This window comes from Rhinoderma darwinii, chromosome 10 (genome assembly GCF_050947455.1).
Source record: "Rhinoderma darwinii isolate aRhiDar2 chromosome 10, aRhiDar2.hap1, whole genome shotgun sequence".
NCBI lineage: Eukaryota > Metazoa > Chordata > Amphibia > Anura > Rhinodermatidae > Rhinoderma > Rhinoderma darwinii.
In genome coordinates, this window is record NC_134696.1 from 29,858,479 (window position 1) to 29,880,816 (window position 22,338).

The 22,338-nt window shown below is 42.0% G+C and overlaps 1 protein-coding gene across 3 annotated transcripts in view; it reads right to left on the bottom strand.

The window, feature by feature from the left end:
- The window catches only part of MORN1 (MORN repeat containing 1), a 261,533-nt gene extending 240,870 nt beyond the window's left edge, over positions 1-20,663 (bottom strand). For all 3 annotated transcript variants that reach the window (XR_012850962.1, XM_075840954.1, XM_075840955.1), the window contains exons 1-3: positions 20,481-20,663; positions 6,706-6,777; positions 5,079-5,177 (exon numbers count right to left, since the gene is read on the bottom strand). Coding sequence is in view for 2 of the 3 variants with exons in the window: in XM_075840954.1 (XP_075697069.1) it covers positions 5,079-5,177; positions 6,706-6,777; positions 20,481-20,553 (244 nt within the window). In the remaining variant the exon portion in view is untranslated. The remainder of the gene's footprint in view (positions 1-5,078; positions 5,178-6,705; positions 6,778-20,480) is intronic.
- Positions 20,664-22,338: the final 1,675 nt, after the last annotated feature.

Below are 22,338 nucleotides of genomic sequence, written 5' to 3' on the forward strand. Positions count from 1 at the left end.
ATAATAACAAGCCCATACCTAGTCTACCCCTGGTCCCTGACACCACTATGGATCCCCGTGAGACCCTGGCTCAGCAAATGCAGGGTCTCTCCCTACAGGTCCAGGCCCTGGCTCAGAGGGTCAACCAGCCTGATGCTACCCTGGTAGTTCCCCGCACCGCACCTCTTGAACCCCACCTCAAGTTGCCCGACCGGTTCTCAGGGGACCGGAGGACTTTTCTCTGCCTTCCATCCTGAAACCAATGGCCAAACGGAGAGGACTAATCAGTCTCTAGAACAATACTTAAGGTGTTTTGTCTCTGACTGTCAATTTGATTGGGTCTCTTTCATTCCCCTCGCCGAATTTTCCCTTAATAACCGGGTCAGTAACTCGTCTGGGGTCTCTCCTTTTTTTTGTAATTTTGGGTTTAATCCACGGTTCTCCTCCGTTTCACCTGGTAGTTCCAACAATCCTGAGGTAGAGGTCGTTCATCGGGAACTGTGCACAGTCTGGGCCCAGGTTCAGAAAAACCTAGAGGTGTCCCAGAGCGTACAAAAAACTCAGGCTGATAAAAAACGTTCTGCTAACCCCCTGTTTATGGTCGGGGATCTGGTGTGGTTGTCGTCTAGGAACTTGCGTCTCAAGGTTCCGTCCAAGAAGTTTGCTCCCCGGTTTATTGGGCCGTATAAGGTCATTGAGGTCCTCAATCCTGTCTCCTTCCGGCTGGAGTTACCCCCGTCTTTTCGGATACACGACGTGTTTCATGCCTCCCTCCTCAAACGCTGCTCCCCGTCCTTGGCTCCCTCGAGGAGACCTCCTGTTCCCATCCTCACCCCGGAGGGGGTGGAATTCGAGGTGGCCAGGATTGTGGACAGCAAGATGGTCCAAGGCTCCCTCCAGTACCTGGTCCATTGGAGAGGATACGGGCCCGAGGAGAGGACTTGGGTACCTGCCCGGGATGTTCACGCTGGGGTATTGGTCAGGAGGTTCCACCTGCGTTTCCCCAGTAAGCCAGGTCCACTTAGAAAGGGTCCGGTGGCCCCTCATAAAAGGGGGGGTACTGTAAAGGATCTGCCAGGCACTGCGGGGTTAACTCCCAGAACTAATCAGTCAGCACCTGAGAATACATCCCTGAGACTGACTCCTGCTTCCACCATTCAGGCTGGCAGGCTTAGGAGTGGGAGAGCCTATCGTAACCTGGCCAGACTCAGCTAGCTCCCGCCCTCGGTCTATTTAAGCCTGCACTTCCTGTCCCTCGGTGCTTGTTATTGCTTTTGTTTCCTTCCTTGTGGTTCCTGGCCCAGCTACAGCTCCTGCTATTTTTGATCCTGCTCCATACCGACCCTGGCTTACCGACTACTCTTCTGCTTTTCGTTTTGTACCTCGCACACTCCTGGCTTGACTCGGCTCGTTCACCACTCTGGTTGCTCACGGTGTTGCCGTGGGCAACGGCCCCTTTTCCTTGCTTGTGTTCCTTGTATGTTTGTCGTGTTTGTCGTGCACTTACTGAGCGCAGGGACCGCCGCCCAGTTGTACCTCGTCGCCTAGGGCGGGTCGTTGCAAGTAGGCAGGGACAGAGTGGCGGGTAGATTAGGGCTCACTTGTCCGTCTCCCTACCCCCTGCCGTTACAATATAAGTGTGAGTTTTCATGGAAAACACAAAATTGTCTGGGTGACCCCAAACTTTTGAACGGTAGTGTACTTCCTACGAAATTGGCCCTAGTGTGTGTCTGAGATAGGGAAATTACATTGTAATTAATTGATGTGATTGGTGACAATCTCTGTACGGCGGTACAGAATATGTTGGTGCTATATAAACACCAGGAAATAAAACCAGATGACAATGAAAAGGCTTAAAGTTAAGTGGATTTTGGAAAAGGGCCAATCTAAACATTTTCAAGTGAGAGATCATAAATATTCATGTGTCGGATCTACTGTTATGAGTGACATTGATTTACAGATTCAGTTCAGCAGAATCGATGTTCCAAATGCTTCCTGTTAAGCAGTCTTTGTTATAAAAACATTTTAATTGGAGAATCTGGAGCAAATCACTAAAAAAAGACAAAACCATGACATGTTCAGTTTTTTAATTTTACTCTGAACAACTTGTACGCCATCTGGACTAAATGTATATCATTGGTGTAGATGGTTATACGAAATGCAATGACAAGTCCTAAGAATTAAGAGATGCGTTACCACTAGTGGGCAGCAGTGTGCGATAAAAAAAAACGCAAACTACAGTATTATTACAGCTATGTACGGTATTTGTATTGGGCCCGCACGCTTTCATAATTGACAACACATTTTCTCCATATTCCATCGTGTGTTCCCAAATGATCTTCTATGCCAAATAAATAAGATCATAACTATACATAATAAAAAAAAAGCTAGACCTAAGTTGACTCTGCCCTCCATGGCTGATTTTATTTAGGCTAAAGGTTTAATATGGATAGGACATATCTGCATATTGTAAGTCTCATGTGTACATGTAAGGGTGGCAGGTACTTAGTTACATAGTTAGTACGGTTGAAGTGCATTTAAAGGGGTATTTCCATTTCAGACATTTTTGGCCACGGCATCCAGACGGAAAATGAATGAAGAGGCGGCTCCCCTTTCTATTCACTTCTACGAGAGTTATGGCAACATCAGAGCGCATTTCTGGCATATCCTGTAAATGACTGAGAGAGTAATACCCCTTTAAGCGCAGGACCCCTCATCTGCATTGTTCAGAGTCTGAAATGCTGCTGATCTTGGGAGTTGTTGGTTCCGGACGATGTGGTGCGTGAATAGTCTTGGACTGGATGTGCCTAGTGCTGAGTGATGCATTGTTGAAAGTATAAGCTGGAAGTCGACATATATGTAAGCGGTGTTGATCTACTACTACATTAAATCCAGTAACAAACCACGACTAATGTCACATGACATAGGAGTAATATACACTACAAAAAATATTTATTCAACTCTCTCTTTCTTGCGTGATGACATCATCATGCAGTTAGCATGATTATATCATAGCACTTCCACACCCTACCTGCTGTTCTCTTAGGCCAGGATCACATACACAGTTTTGATGCAGTTTTTGGATCAGTTTTTTGAGCCAGACACAGAAGTGGACACAAAAAAAAAAGGAGATGCATCAGTCTTTTCTTTATACCTCTTCTTCCTCTTGAATCCACTTCTGCTTTTGGATCAGTTTAACTGCAAGACTGTGTGTATGATCCTGGTCGTATGGTGCAGTAACACGCGGCAGATTTTGTGGAAATTTCTGCGACTGAAAATCAGTTGCATTCATCTGAATGGAACCTGCAGAAATCCATACACCTGCTGCCGAAACAACCCCAATTAGATGAAAGGAACTGATTTTCAGTGGCAGAAATTTCTGTCACAAAATCTGCTGCATGTGACTGCACCCTTATATGACCAAAACCCCCAGGCATAGGGCACCTTTGCAACTGCAACTTCTGCAAACCCTATTGCCATATCCAGAGTCGTAGGGTTTCTGCTATGGAATAACTAGTTGAGCAATTCCCAGAGTGAAAGTTGATGGAATTGCTATGAGAGCGATTCCCCAAAGGCCGCTAGAGACTGTCGAAAAAGCGTGCAAGTAAATCGGCTACCTCAAATCCGTCACAACTCCGATCAGCAGAATCTAAGGCTATTCCATGGTCTTCACCAGAGCCCACTGCAAGGCAGGTTGGATTGACTGCGTAGAACCCAGGTTGCTTTAACAGAATTCGGTGTTGGACAAGAGGTGCAATGCAGGCAATACCAGAACAGATAACAAGACAGCTAGAGGGTAAACAGAAAATCCAATTCAGAAAGCAAGTGGATATCAGGTATAGCAGAGATCAAAACCAGCCGAGATTAGAATGTCCAAATCAGTAAGCAAGGGGTAAATGCAGAGACAAGCCGAGGTCCAGTTCCAAAAGTTCAAATAGTCAAAGGTACAGGGTATAGTCAGAAGCTTGATCAAACACATGGAGACAAGGAAAATCACAACAAAGAAGACAGAACCAACCCAGATTTAAACACTCCACTCTTCAATCAGATAGGAAGAAAGACATAGAAGTGGGATAGGCTCTGCAACTAAAACCAGAGCCGCCCACAAGCTAGACTAGTAGTCATGGCAATCTTAAAGGGACGGACGTTTTCTAACACTTTCATTTATTAAGGGCAAAGACTCAGCTCATTGCTTTTACCCAGAATGTGCAGAATACCCAGGCCAGGGCAAAGTAGCATGTTGCCACATCCTCCAGGCATCCAGCACCTAGGGCACATCTTCCGCCAGCATGCCCCAAACTACGCGCCTTGCCATACCTCTGCCCCGAGATACGCCAGCCATTTCAGCATAGTCACACTTGTAGGATTATAATAGTGGGATTTTCTGAGGTGCTGCTAGAAAATTTCAGCAAAGTCAGAGATTGTCTGATGATAACCGACATTTATGACAAATGTTCATGTCCAATAATAAATTATACAATTTCGTGTTTTTTTTTGTGTTAGCATCAAAGAAAGCAAACAGCATACATTTTTTTCTGCCCCCCCGCCGCCATGCAGTCTTTGCCAGCTTGTCAATATGATATATTCAATGCGATCTATAGAAAATCCCCCCCCCCAGCTACTGTCACAAGCAATAAATTAATTCCTCCCTGATGCATTCTGGTCTAATAAGATCATGTCACTGATGAGGAACAGGTTGTACAAGGAGATATTTCTTTTTATTTGTTAATCTATAGCCATTCTTGCCAAAATGATAGAAAACTTTTGTTTCTTTGTAAACCAAACACACACACGCATCAGTATTAAGGATTAAGTGCCGCAAAAACCGCCTTATGAATTAAGCCATATGTTCCTGAACGCCGGCCCCGACTGCATCTGAAAACCATGAGAGCTTTTCTTTCCATAGTACTTCATAAATTATTCTGCATACCAAAATTCAGCACAAGGCCGGGTTACAATTGCTTCAGATATTAAACCCATGAAAATTCATGTTTGTAATGGAAACTCTGCCAGATTCCTCTCATTGACAGAACGCTGACGGGTCTTTGATGGCAGCCGCTTTTTTTTCTATTTCGTGAGAGAACGAGACAGGAACTAACCCCGTGTTGCCCAGTAACGTAATCCATTGCCAGTAATCTCTCCGCGCACAAACTCCCCTTCGTAGTAACTTCCATCTCTGAATAAAAGCTTCCCGTGACCTGCAATAAAAAGGATAAGTGCTAGTCATTACTGCCTCTAATGACTTTCTCTATTATATATGTTATAAACTATTGATTACACAATTACTATAGGTTTTCCACTAGTGTAAAGGGCACAAGAACACTTAGGGTAAGAGAGACTTCCAAAAGGCATGTCCCTGTCGTGCCCTCTGTATGTGCCATTTGCCAGCACCCTGTGCAGTTTGATTACATTGCTTCCCATTGCTGTGAAAAGGAAGTGGCATTTATTTTTTTTATTGGCCAGAAAGTGTACTTGAAGATGCTGCAATATTTGCTAGGCAACAGTGGGCGCTACTGGAGGGTGACAATGCTAGACCTTTAGGGTATGTTCACACGGCCAAATTTCAGACGTATACGAGGCGTATTATGCCTCGTTTTACGTCTGAAAATACGGCTCCAATACGTCGGCAAACATCTGCCCATTCATTTGAATGGGTTTGCCGACGTACTGTGCAGACGACCTGTTATTTACGCGTCGTCGTTTGACAGCTGTCAAACGACGACGCGTAAAAATACAGCCTCGTCAAAAGAAGTGCAGGACACTTCTTTGGACGTTTTTGGAGCTGTTTTCTCATAGACTCCAATGAAAACAGCTCCAAAAACGAGTTGGTAAAAAAACGAGTTGGTAAAAATGCGAGTTGGTAAAAAAACGTCTGAAAAGCAGGGTCTGTTTTCCCTTGAAAACAGCTCTGGATTTTCAGACGTTTTGGTTGACTACGTGTGAACATACCCTTACACTAGTAATCCAAGGTTGTCATTCTTGGGGTCTATTCACACTGCGTCTGCAGTGTTTGTCATAGGTATTTCCTGATGTATAGCTTTGACAGATGAAACTTTAGAGGCATACCTCACCCATGGGTCCCCATGTGAAAAAAAAACTTACACTGCACAATTTTTTTTTGTGGGATGTCTCTGTATGGAATAGCGCAGCAGATTGCCCTATTTCATACAGCTAAAAAACAGGTATACCAGTGCGACGAAAGCCAAAAGGACATCCTTGTGGCCTCCGTCGGTGAATGTGGGTCACTGGATACGTTTGACAAATGCAAACGCTGTGTGAATTCAGCCTTATAAAGCAGAAATGCTGGTTGAGTGTACTCATCGGCATTCCAGTCCTGGCTGCAGGTAGAAGAAGGGACCAGGATCCAATTCTGGTTTATAGAATATAGCAAGTAATATTTATTTTTCATAGTAATGTATCAACAGGGGGGGGGGGGGGGCAGTTTTCCTGATGTTTCTCTGTATTTACAGTGAATACTGAATTATTTCTATTCAGTAGTGCCCAGCTATGGCCAGAGCTATGCCCATAACTCACAATTCCTTAACACCCTCCCGCTATATACTCTACAACAGTGGCATCTAACCTGTGGTAATCTGACTGTTTCAAAACTACAACTCCCAGAATGCCCTGACAGCCAGGTGAACAAATCAAATAGAGACAATATATTATACAAAGTGATCAAAGGTATAGTGTATAGGAAATCAAATATAGAAAAGTTTTCCTTACCATGTTTTTTACCATCTTTCCATTCGCCCTCATAGCGGAAAAATGAATTTGCATAAACATAAATTCCATAACCTAAAATAAATTAAAAAAAATGGAATGACCATTTAATAATCAATAACACATCATTTGAGCATCAATGAAAAACTGTGTCTTTATGCGACCAATCTCCCTGTTGCTCTATACGTGACTTTCTGTTTTCCGGCGTGATTAACTCTGCTTCTGCATATGGCCAGGATTTCTCTTGTGCTGCACCAATTCTCTGGACCTCTCTTCCCCACTTATTTGTACTTTAATAACAATAGAATACCTTGTCCCCTACTGCTGCGCGTTACATGTCAGACTCCCCCCTTCTGCATGTTCTGATGCCTTCCTTTTTCCCCAGTTGTTAATGTCTCCCTGTATCTATGACCCTGCTGTCTATACCAGGCTTGTCCACTCTCCCAAAACTTGGCAATTCTACATTGTACCCCGCAATCTCCTGCTTTCAGGCCTTCGTGCTTGGTGCTGCGTCATCAGACTCAGTCCTAGAAATGTTCTAATCTGGGGGCTGACTGAAAGAGTCTGAGTCTGGGGGTCTAAACACACAGGTCTTGAACAAACATGATTTGTGGGGGGGGGGGTCTGAAAAGGATTTGTGGGGAGTCTGGTGGTTCAACAGGATTTGTGGGGGGTCTGTATAAGGGGATGGTCTGTATAAGGAGATAGTCTGGTCTGGGTTCTTTATTTAGGGGAAGTCTGCAGTCTTTTTTAGGGAGTCTGAGATCTGTATTTGTTTAGGGGTCTGGTGTCTAATAGCAAAAGTGCAGCAGGTGTCGAATACGACAATCAGATTTCAACTATCACAGCTGTGATCTGATTGGTTGCTATAGGCAACTGCCTAATGTTTTTCCTGCACTAATTCTTATAAATAGGGAAATTCAGGGCACATTATAATATTGAATGGTAAGTCAGCCTGAAAACGCAGGATAGCACGACTTGTAAAGGGGTGTGGTCTGAAAAAAAGGAGGTGTGGTCTGCACATTTTCCAGATCAGTTTAAGAAATAAAAGCTGGTCTTTGATAGGTTGCTATGGGCAACAAGGCTAGATTTTCGTTTAGACAGTTTTGGTATTTCAGGCCCAATATCCATCATCATCAGAAGTGGTAGTTGGAAAATTCCCTACACAATCTTCTAGATGGCTCATGACATTTTTAGGTTATTTGTTTTCCTATGAAAATGATCCTAGCGTGTGTCTGAAATTGGGAAAACTAGATTGTCAGAACCATTGGGTACAGGGCGACTGATGTGAATGGTGAAACTGGGGAAGGGTACAGTGCTGTGGAGTATGTCAGCGCTATAAAATCAACATAAATATATAAAGTTGTAGTATTTCCTATGCGGACTCCAAAGAATCTCTGATCCTTTGTCACTGCCAGCTCAGGCTTCATCTGCGGCCTAGTAGAAGATCCCAAGAACAGCCATAGCCAGGGTAATGAAAGCTTGGTGGCAAGTAAAGCTCCATAAGTCTGTCCAAAACCTGAATTTTCAGTGTTTGTCTGGAATAAGACTATTAAAAAGCCTCCGGACAAGTCATCTCTTCATGAAACCTGATCCCATTGCAGCTCCCCTCCATGTATTTAGCTTTTCCTATATTGTAAACCATTGGGTTGGATAATTTGACTAATGGGAATTATTTATTTTTGAGCTCACCCTATCTAAACACTGTGCATTGCTTATTTTCCTTATTGTCCTTCATAAATAATATAAAATGTCACTTCTTACCTTTGACTGCGAGTAAAATCCTTCAGCCATACCACAAGTATGAATGCAGGTCTACAGAGCCATTAAAATGCATCCAGAATAATAGCAGAAACTACTAGAAAGGACTTTCATGCTATTTAAAGGGGACCGGTCACCTCTCCTGACACGTCTGTTTTAGTAAATACTTGTATTCCCCATAAAATAACAATCCTAGAGCATATTTTCTTGGGACTGTGCATTGTATTGTCCCTCTGTTATTCTGCATAGAAATTTATGAATAAATTAACAACTGGGTGTTACCAACTGGGGTGTGTCCCTGCACAGACTGACACTGTCCAATCAGTGCTAAGTCTCAGACTGAGTAGGGACACGCCCCTTTGACAAAGGGAATGGTAACTGCCAGTTGTCAACTTATTCATACATTTCTAGGAGGAAAATAAGAGGAACGGTGCAACTCCGAGTTCTAAGAAAATATGTTCAAGAATTGTTATTTTATGGGGAATACAACTATTTACAAAAACAGACATGTCAGGAGAGCTGACAGACCCCCTTTAAGTAAATATCACTTTATGTCCTGTTGTTACTCCTCCTATCTTATATCCTGGGGATGTCCCATACCTGCCACAGTTAACAAAACATGACATCACTGGTATTTATTTCTTGTAGGACGGGCCTCACAGCAGGCCTACATATCATATAGCAAACCTAGGTCACCCAATTTAACGTAAATAATGAAATGACCACATCCAGTCTATTAAAAAAGTATCTTTGCCTTAGTAGTACGACATTCATTCGTGGTTCTATTGCCAAGAATCTGTAAAACGGCAGCTTGCATAGTTCCCATAAATGACATTAGTTTCATATTAAGCAGTGGGTAGTTTTTCAAACCAAATGTCAATTTCGACGCCTGCCAAGACAAAGATGGACTGTTTACATCACGCTGTTTTAAAAGGTTATTTTTTGTTTTAAGTCGCCCTATCAGATGGCAAAATATTAAAATCTAGAATGAAGTCAGCCTCTGTAAGCAGGTACATGGTAATAGGAATGCACAGGACTCTGCGGAGTCTAAAGGACGATGTGCTCTCTGAGTCATCACTATTTCTTTTGGATGGAGCTGAAACGGTGCAACAGCTGCTGTAGAAAGTTTAGTTTGGCCCAATCCTCTTAATGTTATAATCATTTCTTTCTACATAAAACACTCGGACTACATGACCGAGATGGCAGTCACCATGTTACTTTGATATAACAAAGAATACAAATAAATGCTTCACTGGATACTTTCTTTACACAATGTTGCTAGGCTACTTTTTATACTATTCACTATATTCTCAATAGTGCTTTACTTTACATAGACTAGCAATGTAATTTCATATGTCTTTTCCTTATAGTACTCTTCTGGTGCAACTGGTGGACGTATGTGACCGGCAGCCGCACTGCGGGACAACGCAGCTTGCACGGACTATGGGCTACTGTGGAATGCAATGTTACAATGTAGCAATTATTTATTTCACGTAGTCCTGGCCTAACACTGTGATGTTCTTGTAAGGCCTTATTCACACGAACGTGTGTGTTTTCAGTGCGCAAAGAACGCAGCGTTTTTTGTGCGTTGAAGTGCCGTGTATGACACATGGCACTTCAACGCAGGAAAAACGCGTGGTTGCGTGATTTGCGCGCATATGACATCGTTATGACACTGTTAATAAACAGAAATGAAGGTGCTGGTTTTATTTGTCCCTTCATTTCTTTAACAATTGTTGCGCGAATCATGCGCAACACACGGAAGTGCATCCGTGTGCCGCACGTGATTTTCACGCACCCATTGACTTCAATGGATGCGTAATGCACGAAAAATGCCCAAGTATAGGACATGTCGTGAGTTTTACACAGCGGACACACGCTGCGTGAAAATCACTGACAGTCTGAACGGCCCCATTGAGTTACATAAGTCCGTGCGAAGTGCGTGATTTTTACTCGCTTATCACGGCGGTGAACTACGTTCGTGTGAATAAGGCCGAATTCAAAAAAAGTTGTAGAAATAATAATCTAATGCTGTTACAATGAGTTTTATAAAATAAATGACAGTCAACGCTTGGGAGGCACAAAGGAGGGACAGGGAGCGGGCAAGAGGGAAGGTCCTCACAAGGAGGCTTCATAGTAGAAGGATGTAAAGTTTGGGGCTGCAATACCATACATAGCTTTATTTTTGGCAGCAATTTCCTTTAAAACATACCTTCCATAACAACTACCCTTCAAAAAACCTGTATACATACACAATCAAATATATTATCTATTATAAAGGAATTTCACTTTTATTTTTTATATTAAGGAATCTCTTCCATTTAATACCATGTTGTTTTTAGGTCCAACCTTGCGGCCAGAGCTCAGTATTTCTGATACAGAGCTCCAAATTCCCAGCATAGACATAGATTTAAAGAGAACCTGTCAGCAATTTTGAGGCCTCAAAGCTACTGACAGAGCGATTTGGGGGAGAGCATTTTAAACTTACCTAAAGGCATCAATGGGAAAGCGCACTGTAGTGCATACAACGCTTTTTTTACGCACGTTTGTTTAAAAAAAAACATGTCGTGTAAAAAAAAAAAGAAGCGTCAGGTCAATTCTTGGAGTGTAAAACATGCCGAAAATGTGCCTAATTCCCATAATCAGTGGGAGTCCTAATTATGCGCCAGAAAACGCAACAAAAACGCACACAAAACGCCTCAAAGAACGCCTGCATTTTAAAAAAGCGCTTTACAAAAACACTAGCGTTTTTCACATGTTCACACATTGTTGTTTTTAGCACCAATTGGACAAGGCCAAATGGTGTCAAATTCACCCGTCGCGCTAATCGCAAGTGGCACCGAGGCGGGATGTAATGTGGAAGTGCTCCTTCACCACATCCTGCAAGATCCCCCCCCCCCTCTGCTTTGAGTGACGGCTGAAGCGGTCTCCTGATTGGCTGCTAGAGCCGTCAATCAGAGCAGAGCGTAGCACTTGCGACCGCCGCGCCTGGGGAATCAAACGCCGAGAATAAAGAGAAGTTTAAAATGGCCTTCCCCTCCCCTATGTCACCCTGTCAGGAGTTTTTTAGGCCTCATAACTGCTGACAGGTTCCCGTTAAATGATAAAAATTTTGGCTACCTGCAGTTGCCACTAGGGGGAGCTTAGGAGTTTTACTGCATACTGTTCTATTATTTAATTCAATTTATCAATCATACGCAGTAATTTCCTAAACTAAGCTCTGACAAACGCACACGCATATATATTATATAGAATACATTCCTCCCCAATTCAAGACCTCTGCTTGCTGATGCTGAACAAGAACATTCTTCTTTACATTCAACGATTGGATCTTATTTACAGACATACAGACAGGCTGCTGTAAACAACTGTAGACAACTAATACCTATAACTGTATGTGAAGACAAATCAAATCTCCCAAAAGGGAAAAATAATGACACCAAGTACAGTAAGTAACTTGCAAAAAATATAAATTCTTTATTACAATATACATAAGAACATGTTGGCCATCAGGACCTAAAAACCACAGACAATTAAAATATACAATGTGGAGAACATGAGGCTACTCAGAATGGCCTATATTCAACATTCAATAATACCAGACAGGGTCACTATGACAGTCATGCTATAAATGTACAGTACAAGGATAACCGACACCACAAAATGTGTCTCCAAAAAGCATGCTGAAACAGAACAATGTAATACAGACCCTGTAAAAAATAGTATACACGAGAGACTTGTAGCTAACACTGAAATCTCAGTGTAAATAAAGTGGTATAGAGACCAGGGTATCACCAAAAATCAGAGTAGGTCCCAGAAGCCATACCAACCCGTGTATTGCATATCAAGCCAAAAATGAGCTCCACAGCAAGAGCCCCGACGCACGTTTCGCGGTAGCTTTTTCAAGGAGTACTATTGAATGTTGAATATAGGCCATTCTGAGTAGCCTCATGTTCTCCACATTGTATATTTTAATTGTCTGTGGTTTTTAGGTCCTGATGGCCAACATGTTCTTATGTATATTGTAATAAAGAATTTATATTTTTTGCAAGTTACTTACTGTACTTGGTGTCATTATTTTTCCCTTTTGGGAGATTTGATTTGTCTTCACATACAGTTATAGGTATTTATTGTCTGTTTTTCCTTGATATGTGTGGACGTTTACTATAACGTTTATCGTTAGGTCTGGTTCTATATAGGTATTCATAACTGTAGACAACTGTTGGATAGAGAGACTAGAGGGAATTTTAATTTCCTTTGGCAAACATGTAGAGTGAAATCGCTGCTGCAGCTAAAGTTTTAAACATGCTAACCTTGTATGCCAATGCATACTAAACAGATGTCTGTCCCAAGTGGGCATAAAGCTCAGGCTTTTCTGAATGCAAGCCAACTAATTAGCAAGTACCAGCCTGATTAACATGTTAAATACCCAAGACGTGGAGTCTTGGGGGGGGGGGGGTAAAGGAGTCATTTTTGCTGCCGTTTTGTAACAGCCTATTAACTCATAGCTTAGCAAATGGCAGGGAGGTGACAGGCCAGTGGAGAGAATATTCATTTATATATGGGAATATGAATACATGATGACATCAATACATTACAATCAACACGCAAACGCAGTCACGTATCATGCATCATGGATTGAAGTGATTGGATCTGGCGTCTATAGGTTTATATTCCTAGACACATACCAGATATACATTTAATATTTAACGGTTGTATATATTCCGTCTAATCACAAAGTATTCCTATTGTATCATTAGCATATGTTACCATATGTTTTAATGGAAAATGGTAATTAGGTAATCTGTGTATGTCGTCTATAGAGACATTTTATCTAATGAATAGTAATATATAACCCTCCAAAATATATATTACATCTGATAATTAAAATCCATGTCATCTGGGAGATAGTTGGGGGGGGGGGGATTTATCAAAACTAGTAGAAGGCAATGTGGTGCAGCAAGGTCGCTGCTGTCATTTTCCAAAGATCCTCTTAAAATTTAGCAGGGTTTGTTTATTAGAAGGGTCCCCCGACTGGCTGAGTGTGTGATACGCTACTGGGTAATAAAGGAGGATCTAGCCCTGAACGTGGGAAACCCACGCTTTTACCTCAGAACTCCCTAAGACATTATTTGAAAATAGATTTTAGGCCGTGTTTTCACGTCACTGACAATTTGCATTTTTACATTGAGATAAATTTGTGGTTAAAAAACATAAATTGACCACCCAAATATCTGATTATAAATGTTCATTCAATGCAAACAAGGTCTAATAAAAAGTTATAATCAATAAATTAAAGGCTAACTAAACTTTCAATAAACTTCTGACATGCCATAGTGACATGTCAGGAGTTTCATCAATGGGGGTCCGAGCACCGGCTTTTCCGAGAAATCGTTTTAGCGATCGGTGGGGGTCTCAGCGCTCAGACCCCCACCGATCAAAACTTCTGACATGTAACTATGACATGTCAGAAGTTTATTGAAAGTTTAGTTACCCTACAGGTTATTCCATGAAACATTTTCATACCATCAGTCCTGAAATGCTGTTAATAGCTGTTTTAATGTTATTTGCAGTGTTTCTAGAATATAAAAATAGCTTTTTTTTTAAAAAAAAAAAAAAAATTTGCTTCCCTGTGTCCATCTTGGCGCTGCTGCTAATCGGTACAGCTGGGGGAGGAGCTCTGAGCAAAATCAAGATCCTTCCCCCCTATAGATGCTGATAATAAAGTCCCTTCTTGCTTTCCCTGCAGAAGGAGTCTTCGCAGCTATACTGCTATGCTACTGCAGAGGCTTTGCTCCTTTCCTGACAAGCAGGGCAGAAAGTGATTTCTATTGGCTGCTCTGCAGTGAACAGAGGATTACTATGCGGAGGCCTGGCAGTGGGGGGAGTGATTGAGGTGTACATTGATATAGACTTTGAAAACCAGTTTGTGCCATACAATGTAAGTGAATGTAATAATTCTTCACTGGATCATTATTTAACAGCATGTTTGTGAATCATTATTTTTATATTGTTTCGTATAACTTGATGTCTGTCAAACTGAGAACTGGAAGGACAAAGTTCTCAGCTTCTTCACGTTTCAAAGCCTTTATTCACCATGATTGTCTGGACATCTGTGATTGTGAACGATTTTGGCAGGATCGACCAGCCTTCTAATGAGTAAGGGGGCTTGCCGCCTCTTCTCCCGACAGCATATGTCGGGGAAAAGCATTATCGGGCAGTTGAAGTTCAACATGCTGGATTGTTTTATTTTCAGAGGAGATAAGCAGTGTCTGGCAGCGGCTGACTCTTCTCTTCTTATTCAGAATACATGATGAGCCGAGCGTCCATGTATATGGCAGACAGCTATCTTATGTGTATGGCCAGCCTAAGGCTTTAAAGCTTTCTTTAGAAAAAGGTTTTCCCTTGAGTTCGTACGGTGACCTCTCCGGTCTCATTTGCTTAGGACCTCACCTAATCGGGAAGGTCTTGGTCATGACCCAAGGGCACTTGTGAAAGAACAGTCTGAGCCCTTTTAGCAAAGCTTAACTTTTAGAGAATTTTTCACTTTTAGAGGCTGTATAGTTTACCCTATTAGAAAAAAAACATGGCCACTCTTGTCCATGGACTATGTCTGTTATTGAAGCTCAGTCTCATTCAAGTGGATGGGACCAAGATGCAATATCAGGACAACATATGGAGTTGAGCTGTTCCTAGGCTAGCCATACATATTAGATGTATGTCGGTCGAAGACAGTTTCCTAATCTTAGGCTGGCCATACACATTAGATGTATGTCAGCCGAATTTTTGGCTGGACTGGCCGACAATCTAATGTATACGACGTCGTCCCGACTCTCCCCCGACTACAGATGTTGGGGAGAGAGAAGTGTCTGGCATGTTGAATTTCAATATGCCCGATCCTTTTGTTCATTATAAGAAAAGCTGCTGCCAGAGGAATATGTCAGCAGCTTTCTGCCTGAGAACACATGCACGCTTGGCCTAGCCGAGTGTACATGTGAATGGGGGAATCAGGAGGAGCAGCCATCGGCCGTATGAGTGATCTAAAATGTATGGCAAACTTTAAACAACCACTTTAAAGAGGCTCTGTCACCACATTATAAGTGCCCTACATAATGTGATCGGCGCTGTAATGTAGGTGACAGTAATGCTTTTTATTTAAAAAAACGATCTATTTTTACCACTTTATTAGCGTTTTTAGATTTATGCTAATGAGTTGCTTAATGTCCAAGTGGGCGTGTTTTTACTTTAGACCAAGTGGGCGTTGTACAGGGGTGTGTATGACGCTGACCAATCAGTGACCAATCAGCATCATGCACTCCTCTCCATTCATTTACACAGCGCATAGGGATCCTGTTAGATCCTTATGTGCTGTCTTATACTAACACATTAACAATACTGAAGTGTTTAGACAGTGAATAGACATTCCACGGGATGTCTATTCACAATCTCTGCACTTCGTTACTGTTTCTGTGCTAGTTACAGCAGAGGAAGCGTAATCTCGCGAGATTACGCGGTAAATGACAGGTTACAACGAGATCACGCTTCCTCTGCTGTAACTACCACAGACAGAGTAACGAAGTGCAGAGATTGTGAATAGACATTCCGTGGAATGTCTATTCACTGTCTAAACACTTCAGTATTGTTAATGTGTAAGTATAAGACAGCACATAGCGATCTAAAAGGATCCCTATGCACTGTGTAAATGAATGGAGAGTGCATGATGCTGATTGGTCACTGATTGGTCAGCGTCAAACACTCCCCTGTACAACGCCCACATGGTCTAAAGTAAAAATACGCCCAGTTGGGCATTAAGCAACTCATTAGCATAAATCTAAAATCGCTAATAAAGTGGTAAAAATAGATCGTTTTTTTAAATAAAAAGCATTACTGTAATCTACATTATAGCGCCGATCTCCTTATCTAGGAGATAGGGCACTTATAATGTGGTGACAGAGCCACTAAGATCAGATAGTGGTAACTGCATTAGGAGAATCAGTGGTTGGAATGACAGCGTATCCATCATCCTTTGGGTACACCCTACAAGAGACGACAGATTACTGATGCAAGACATTTCAATATAGAGTCTAGAGGCAGTGGAAGTATTTATATCTAAGCAGAACTAATACTAAAGGGCCAAACATATCAACTGCTCATATAGCCCCAAGAAGTAAAAATGACACCCGAAGTAGAACTTGCCTGCAAACTTATTGAAAAGAAAAATGCTTGTTTGTACCAATAGCATTAGTTGTAAACTGTATGTATTAGGGTAGGTTCACACTCGGCAGGTTTGTTAAAGAAAACTTCTGCGACTGAAAATCTGCAGGATGCACATGGATTTCTGCCAGCCCCATTTAGATGAATGCTGGGACAGTCTCAGAAATGTCTGCAATAAATCTGGCACGTGTGAATATACCCTTAGGCTGGACTTGCCTTTATGAAGAAAACATAGTATTACTAATGGCTGTAATGTTCCTAACGAAGTCACATCCATTACAGATGAGTGATATCTGTTGCTATGACTTTAACCGTACACAATAACAGGTATGATAAAGATGGAGACATGATGACATTAATGGTCCCTGAGGATGCAATTAACTCTCAACCATTTGCATCCACAAACCACAATAATCTTTGGCATTACGTAGAAGTCACGAAATACAGACATTAGATAGCTGAAATGTGACCTGTATCTGACTTCTGTAGTGGAGATAATAAAACCCCAGAACACAGGTTATTTTGAATTCCAGGGTTGAAATTATCAGACCAATAGTCCAGAAAAATCTGGTCCCTCTGATGCCGGATTATCAAACTTTATTTTGCATTAGGTTGTGTTCACACCTGCAGTAAATACTGTATGCTATTTTACCATAATGGAAGTGCATATCTAGTGTTACACGGATGGGATTGTGTCAACGCGGGATGTCGTTACCATGAAATAAAATGACTATAAATTCTGTATCTTAATAAAGAGCAATGTATACATGAACGGAATAAAGTTCCAGCTATAAATATGGCATTAAAAAATAAAACTTTTGACGTCAGAGTTGACATGTCAGAAGTTTTGGTCGGTGGGGATCGGAGCACGGAGACCCCCTCAGATTGCTAAAACAAAGAGAAAACGCCCGAATTACGTCTGAAAATAAGCCGTGTGAACATATCCTAAGGAGGAGTTTGAATGGAGCGGCGGGCGAGCATGAGCACTTCTGCTCATTCTTTGGGGTTGACGGTGACAGCCGAGTACAGAAATTAAGGATCATAATGTTGAAAGATCCAACAGATTATACCCCCGACAAAATTAAGCCCTGCATCTGCCGTTTCCTTCCTGTGATCGGAGGTTTACCTTTGGAGAGCCTGGGCTTATACATTAGGGAATTGCATTTACACCAGTTCCCTAATGTATACTTATTATCTGAATTGCTCCAGGCACTGTAAACAGACTATAAAGGACGATCATGAGGACCTTCAGCACGTCATCAAAACCATTTCCTCTCCCCATTGACAAAATACAGGTGGCAGGAGAGCAGCCACATGGATTTTGATTTTGCAAAAATATTTGGAAAATAGGAAAACATTATGAAGTTGCTTTCAATATATTTTTCTCAAATATTAGCAAAGGTTCTCCTAAACATGGGCACATTTCCCTGGTAAATCAATGGGGATAAATCCCTGAAGCTTCAACAATCTGTGCTACCTGTCAGCAAAAGTGATGCCCTGGTTTTATAAAGGACAGAAGTAAGAGGAGCAGATCTGATGCCTACAACACAGGGCATTGTATGGATGGTGACACCACACGGCTCATCCACCCCGGCATTGTGTGCCTACTCCTATGCCACACTGCTTTCTTTCAAACTTCTCCTATGCTCTATGGTTTTTTTAATCAGAATTCACCATCAAACTTCCCAATCCACCTACGTCTTCTTAGCCAGTGTAGAGTTTCCGACCCCTGAAGATGCCACTATCTTGACTATCAAAGTAATATCGTAGCGCATTGGCAGAGGAGGTCTGTACATTGTCATTTGTGAAGTGTTAAGAAAACACAATAGCACGATTGTTTTTTCTTTTATTTATATACAAAAGGCTAAAAAATAAAGTACAGAAAATATGGTTAATAAACACTTGCCAACTTTTGGAAATGGCTTTCACAGAGAACTGCACTGGCAATTTTTTTTTCCAAGTCATGGCCCTTTTTTCTAGACCACACTTATTTTGGCAGGCCGCACCCCTTTTCAGACCCGATAGATAAATAGAGACCCTCCAGAGCCCCTGAACTAATACAGACCCCAGACCAGACTGCTATCCCCTATACAGACTGCAGATCAGACTATTATCACCTATACAGACCCCAGACTAGACTGCTATCCCCTATACAGACCCCAGACCAGACTGCTATCCCCTATACAGACCCCAGACCAGACTATTATCAGCTATACAGACACCAGACCAGACTGCTATCCCCTATACAGACCAGACTATTATCAGCTATACAGACATGAGAACAGACTGCTATCCCCTATACAGACCCCAGACCAGACTATTATCAGCTATACAGACCCCAGACCAGACTGCTATCCCCTATACAGACAAGACTATTATCAGCTATACAGACCCCAGACCAGACTACCTTTCTCTATACAGACCTCAGAACAGACTGCTATACAGGAACCAGACAAAACTGATATCCCCTATACAGACCCCAGACCAGACTATTATCAGCTATACAGACCCCAGACCAGACTGCTATCCCCTATACAGACCCCAGACCAGACTGCTATCCCCTATACGGACCGCAGAACAGACTACTATCCCTTTAACAGACCCCAGACCACTTCTTTTACTTGGTCTCTCTGAGATCTACATTCAATCCCTATTGCTGCCTTTCTCTCTCCCTATACACTAACTGCACTTCGCCTCTGGCTTGGTTACTGGGTCCAATAGCAGCTGCTACGCCTGCCACGCTGGTAGTTATGCCCATGGTAATTATTGCCGCTAATGTACTGGCCTAAAATTCTCAATGTGGGGCAATCAAAATCCAACCATAATGATTTTGCTGTAATCAGAGATAAGACCTTTATATTGTAGTAAGATATCTGTACATATTTTATCCTTCAAAATAAACGGTTTCGACAAGGAAAAAAAAGACATCAAAATATTATAATGTGACCGGCGGCATATTATGACCAGCAGCCAGTACGATGACATGCTGGTGCTTTAGCGCCCTAAAATCTAGTGACAGGTTCCCTTTAAAATACCAGTCTCCAACCATAAGTGGTCAATGTGCTATCAACGAGTCTCTCCAGGTGAACTCGCCCCCCTTCCCCTCTGTTCCTCCATTAAGGGCGAAGCAGAATAAACATAATCATTTTTCAATGACCAGTTAGTACATGTAATGCGTTTCTTCCATTCGCTTCATCCAATTGTTGCCAGATATTCATGTGATTATGTCAGAAATTCAAATTGTACTCCTTGATCATTTTGTCTTCAGTAAACAGTGTAATGCTATAGAAAGTATATGATCTTCGTATATTTCTAGCTCTTGTTTGCGCAGTAGTGTAAAAATATATCAATATCTGTCTATTTGTCATTTTTTTGCATCGAATTCAATGGGAAACTGGACAGTAAAAATGGATGTGAACTTCAGATCTGTCATAGTATACACGGACATTTTATGTTGAAAACAACGATCCTTGTAATGATGGATGCATTTCGGAATCCCATTAAGAACAATAGTATCTGCTGTGACACCTGTTTACAAACATCTTGCAGAACTTTTAGCGCTTACACAATCTCCTATAGGTATGATGCTGTTTATCACACACTGTACATACATTAACCTTATACATAACAATCCTCGAACATCCAGCATAGTCACATTATCAGTACGCTGAAATTCCTGAACGCAAAGTCAGTCCCACTGGATCTCCTGCTGGCACTTCCACAAGATACAGAACAATAATGACGATAATAACCTCACCGGTCCCTGATCAGAGGGTTTTATAGACACCATAATTATCTATTACCGTGACGTAGCTGTTTCTTCACATCACCCACGTAGTGCCGAGAGCTTCTTGTAACTTTCCTGGGGGCTGCCATCTTGCGTTGAATTGTTTACATAGCAACCAATCTCAAAGATTTGTGACTAGTTGCTAAGAGGCGGGGCTAGGACGCGAGCGCTTGCCCAATGAACGTCGTGCACCTGTCATTTCCGCTAGAGCATCAGCAGATCAGCGCGCATGCGCGTTATTTAAAGGCTACAGCGCAGAGTGCAGGACGGAATAACCGGTATTACTCGACTGCAATAGTAGCTAATGGTCTAAGGGGCTGTTCACACGTCGCGGTGAAATTGCGTTTTGTGAATATACCCTAGCTTCTGCTGCTTTTGGACCGTATTAAGTTTGCAGCAAACGTTTGTTATATTAAGCCGTTCACATAAGTGATGAAATAAAATCCGTGGAGCAAAAATCATACCATCATATTATTGGGGTTACAGGCCCTGTACCTGGTTTCACACTGCAAGTAAAATGCTGCTAGTTCCCATACCAGCCAACTTTCCAGATGGATAAAGAGAAGTGCTATCCCAAATATAAGATATAATGGAACATGTCATAAACATTTCATCAGGGGGTTGGCTGCATCAATTATTAAGATTAAGTAATCAAGAAGAAATTAAGTTTTTAAAAAAAAACAATACATGCGCTTTTTATGGCGTTTTCTCAAAATAGTGTATCTTGCTACCTGCGTTTTTTATAGGCGGCGTTTTTCACTTTGCAAATCATGTCATTCAAAGATCATGTGATGTAGAAAGCAGGAGTGGCCTGCCAAATAACACCCCTGATCAGCAGCGGCCGTTGGGGCTGAAACGTGCGCCTCCACTCAAGGCAACAGCTGTATTTTCAGCATTTCCCCGGAGTTCCACTTTAAAAAATGTTTTATTGTATGGGCCATTAGCGTTATCAAGTTACCAAATACGCACTTTATTTTTATTTAATCATTTTTATTTATTTTTTACACTCTTTAGTGTACTTTTTAAACTTTTAGGCTACGTTCACACAGGGCATATATATCCTGCGTAAAGATACACAGCGTATCCGCCCTGGTGGCTGCAAGGAATTCCGGACAAAAAAAACCGCAAACATATTGTGGTGCAGTTTTTCGTCCGGAATGTCCACTGCGGAAAACTTAACGTAAAATAAAAAAACATACTTACCCTATGACGACCTGCAGACCGGCTGGTATCCTCCTAGGAGGACATTTTATCCCGTGTGACCACTGCAGCCTGTGATTGGCTGCAGCGGTCACAAGGGCTGAAACATCATCCCAGGAGACCGGCCTGGATGAAGAAACACAGCTTTTTCGCTGCAAAAAAATGCAACATTTGCTCCCATTGAAACCGGCAACACAAAAGCAGCGATTACGCAAATACAAGTGACATGCTGCAGATTAAAAAAACGCACCGCAGGTCAATTTCTGAGCATTTTTTTTCCGCTTATCATTTACGCATCGTGTGGATGAGATTTGTTCAAGTCTCATCCACACTGCTGCTACTGTATCATGCTGCGGATTTTTCGCAACTAAATATGTTGTGGAAAGACCGCAGTATTTATGCTTCGTGTGAACTCGGCCTTAGGGTCAGTTCAAACAGAATTCTTTGACGCTAATTTTGACGTGGAAACCGCATCAGAATTAGTGCCAAAAAACAGCCCAAATCACCTCCCATTGATTACAACGGGAAGCAGATACATTTTCTTTCCCAGGTGGTTTTTGGCTACTCGCAAAAAAAAGCGCGGCACGCTTTTTCTTTGAGCCTTTTTAAGCTCTAGCTTCCAATTCAGATCAATAAGAGACGGAAAAAAAGCTGTGGCACTCGTTTTGAGCCAT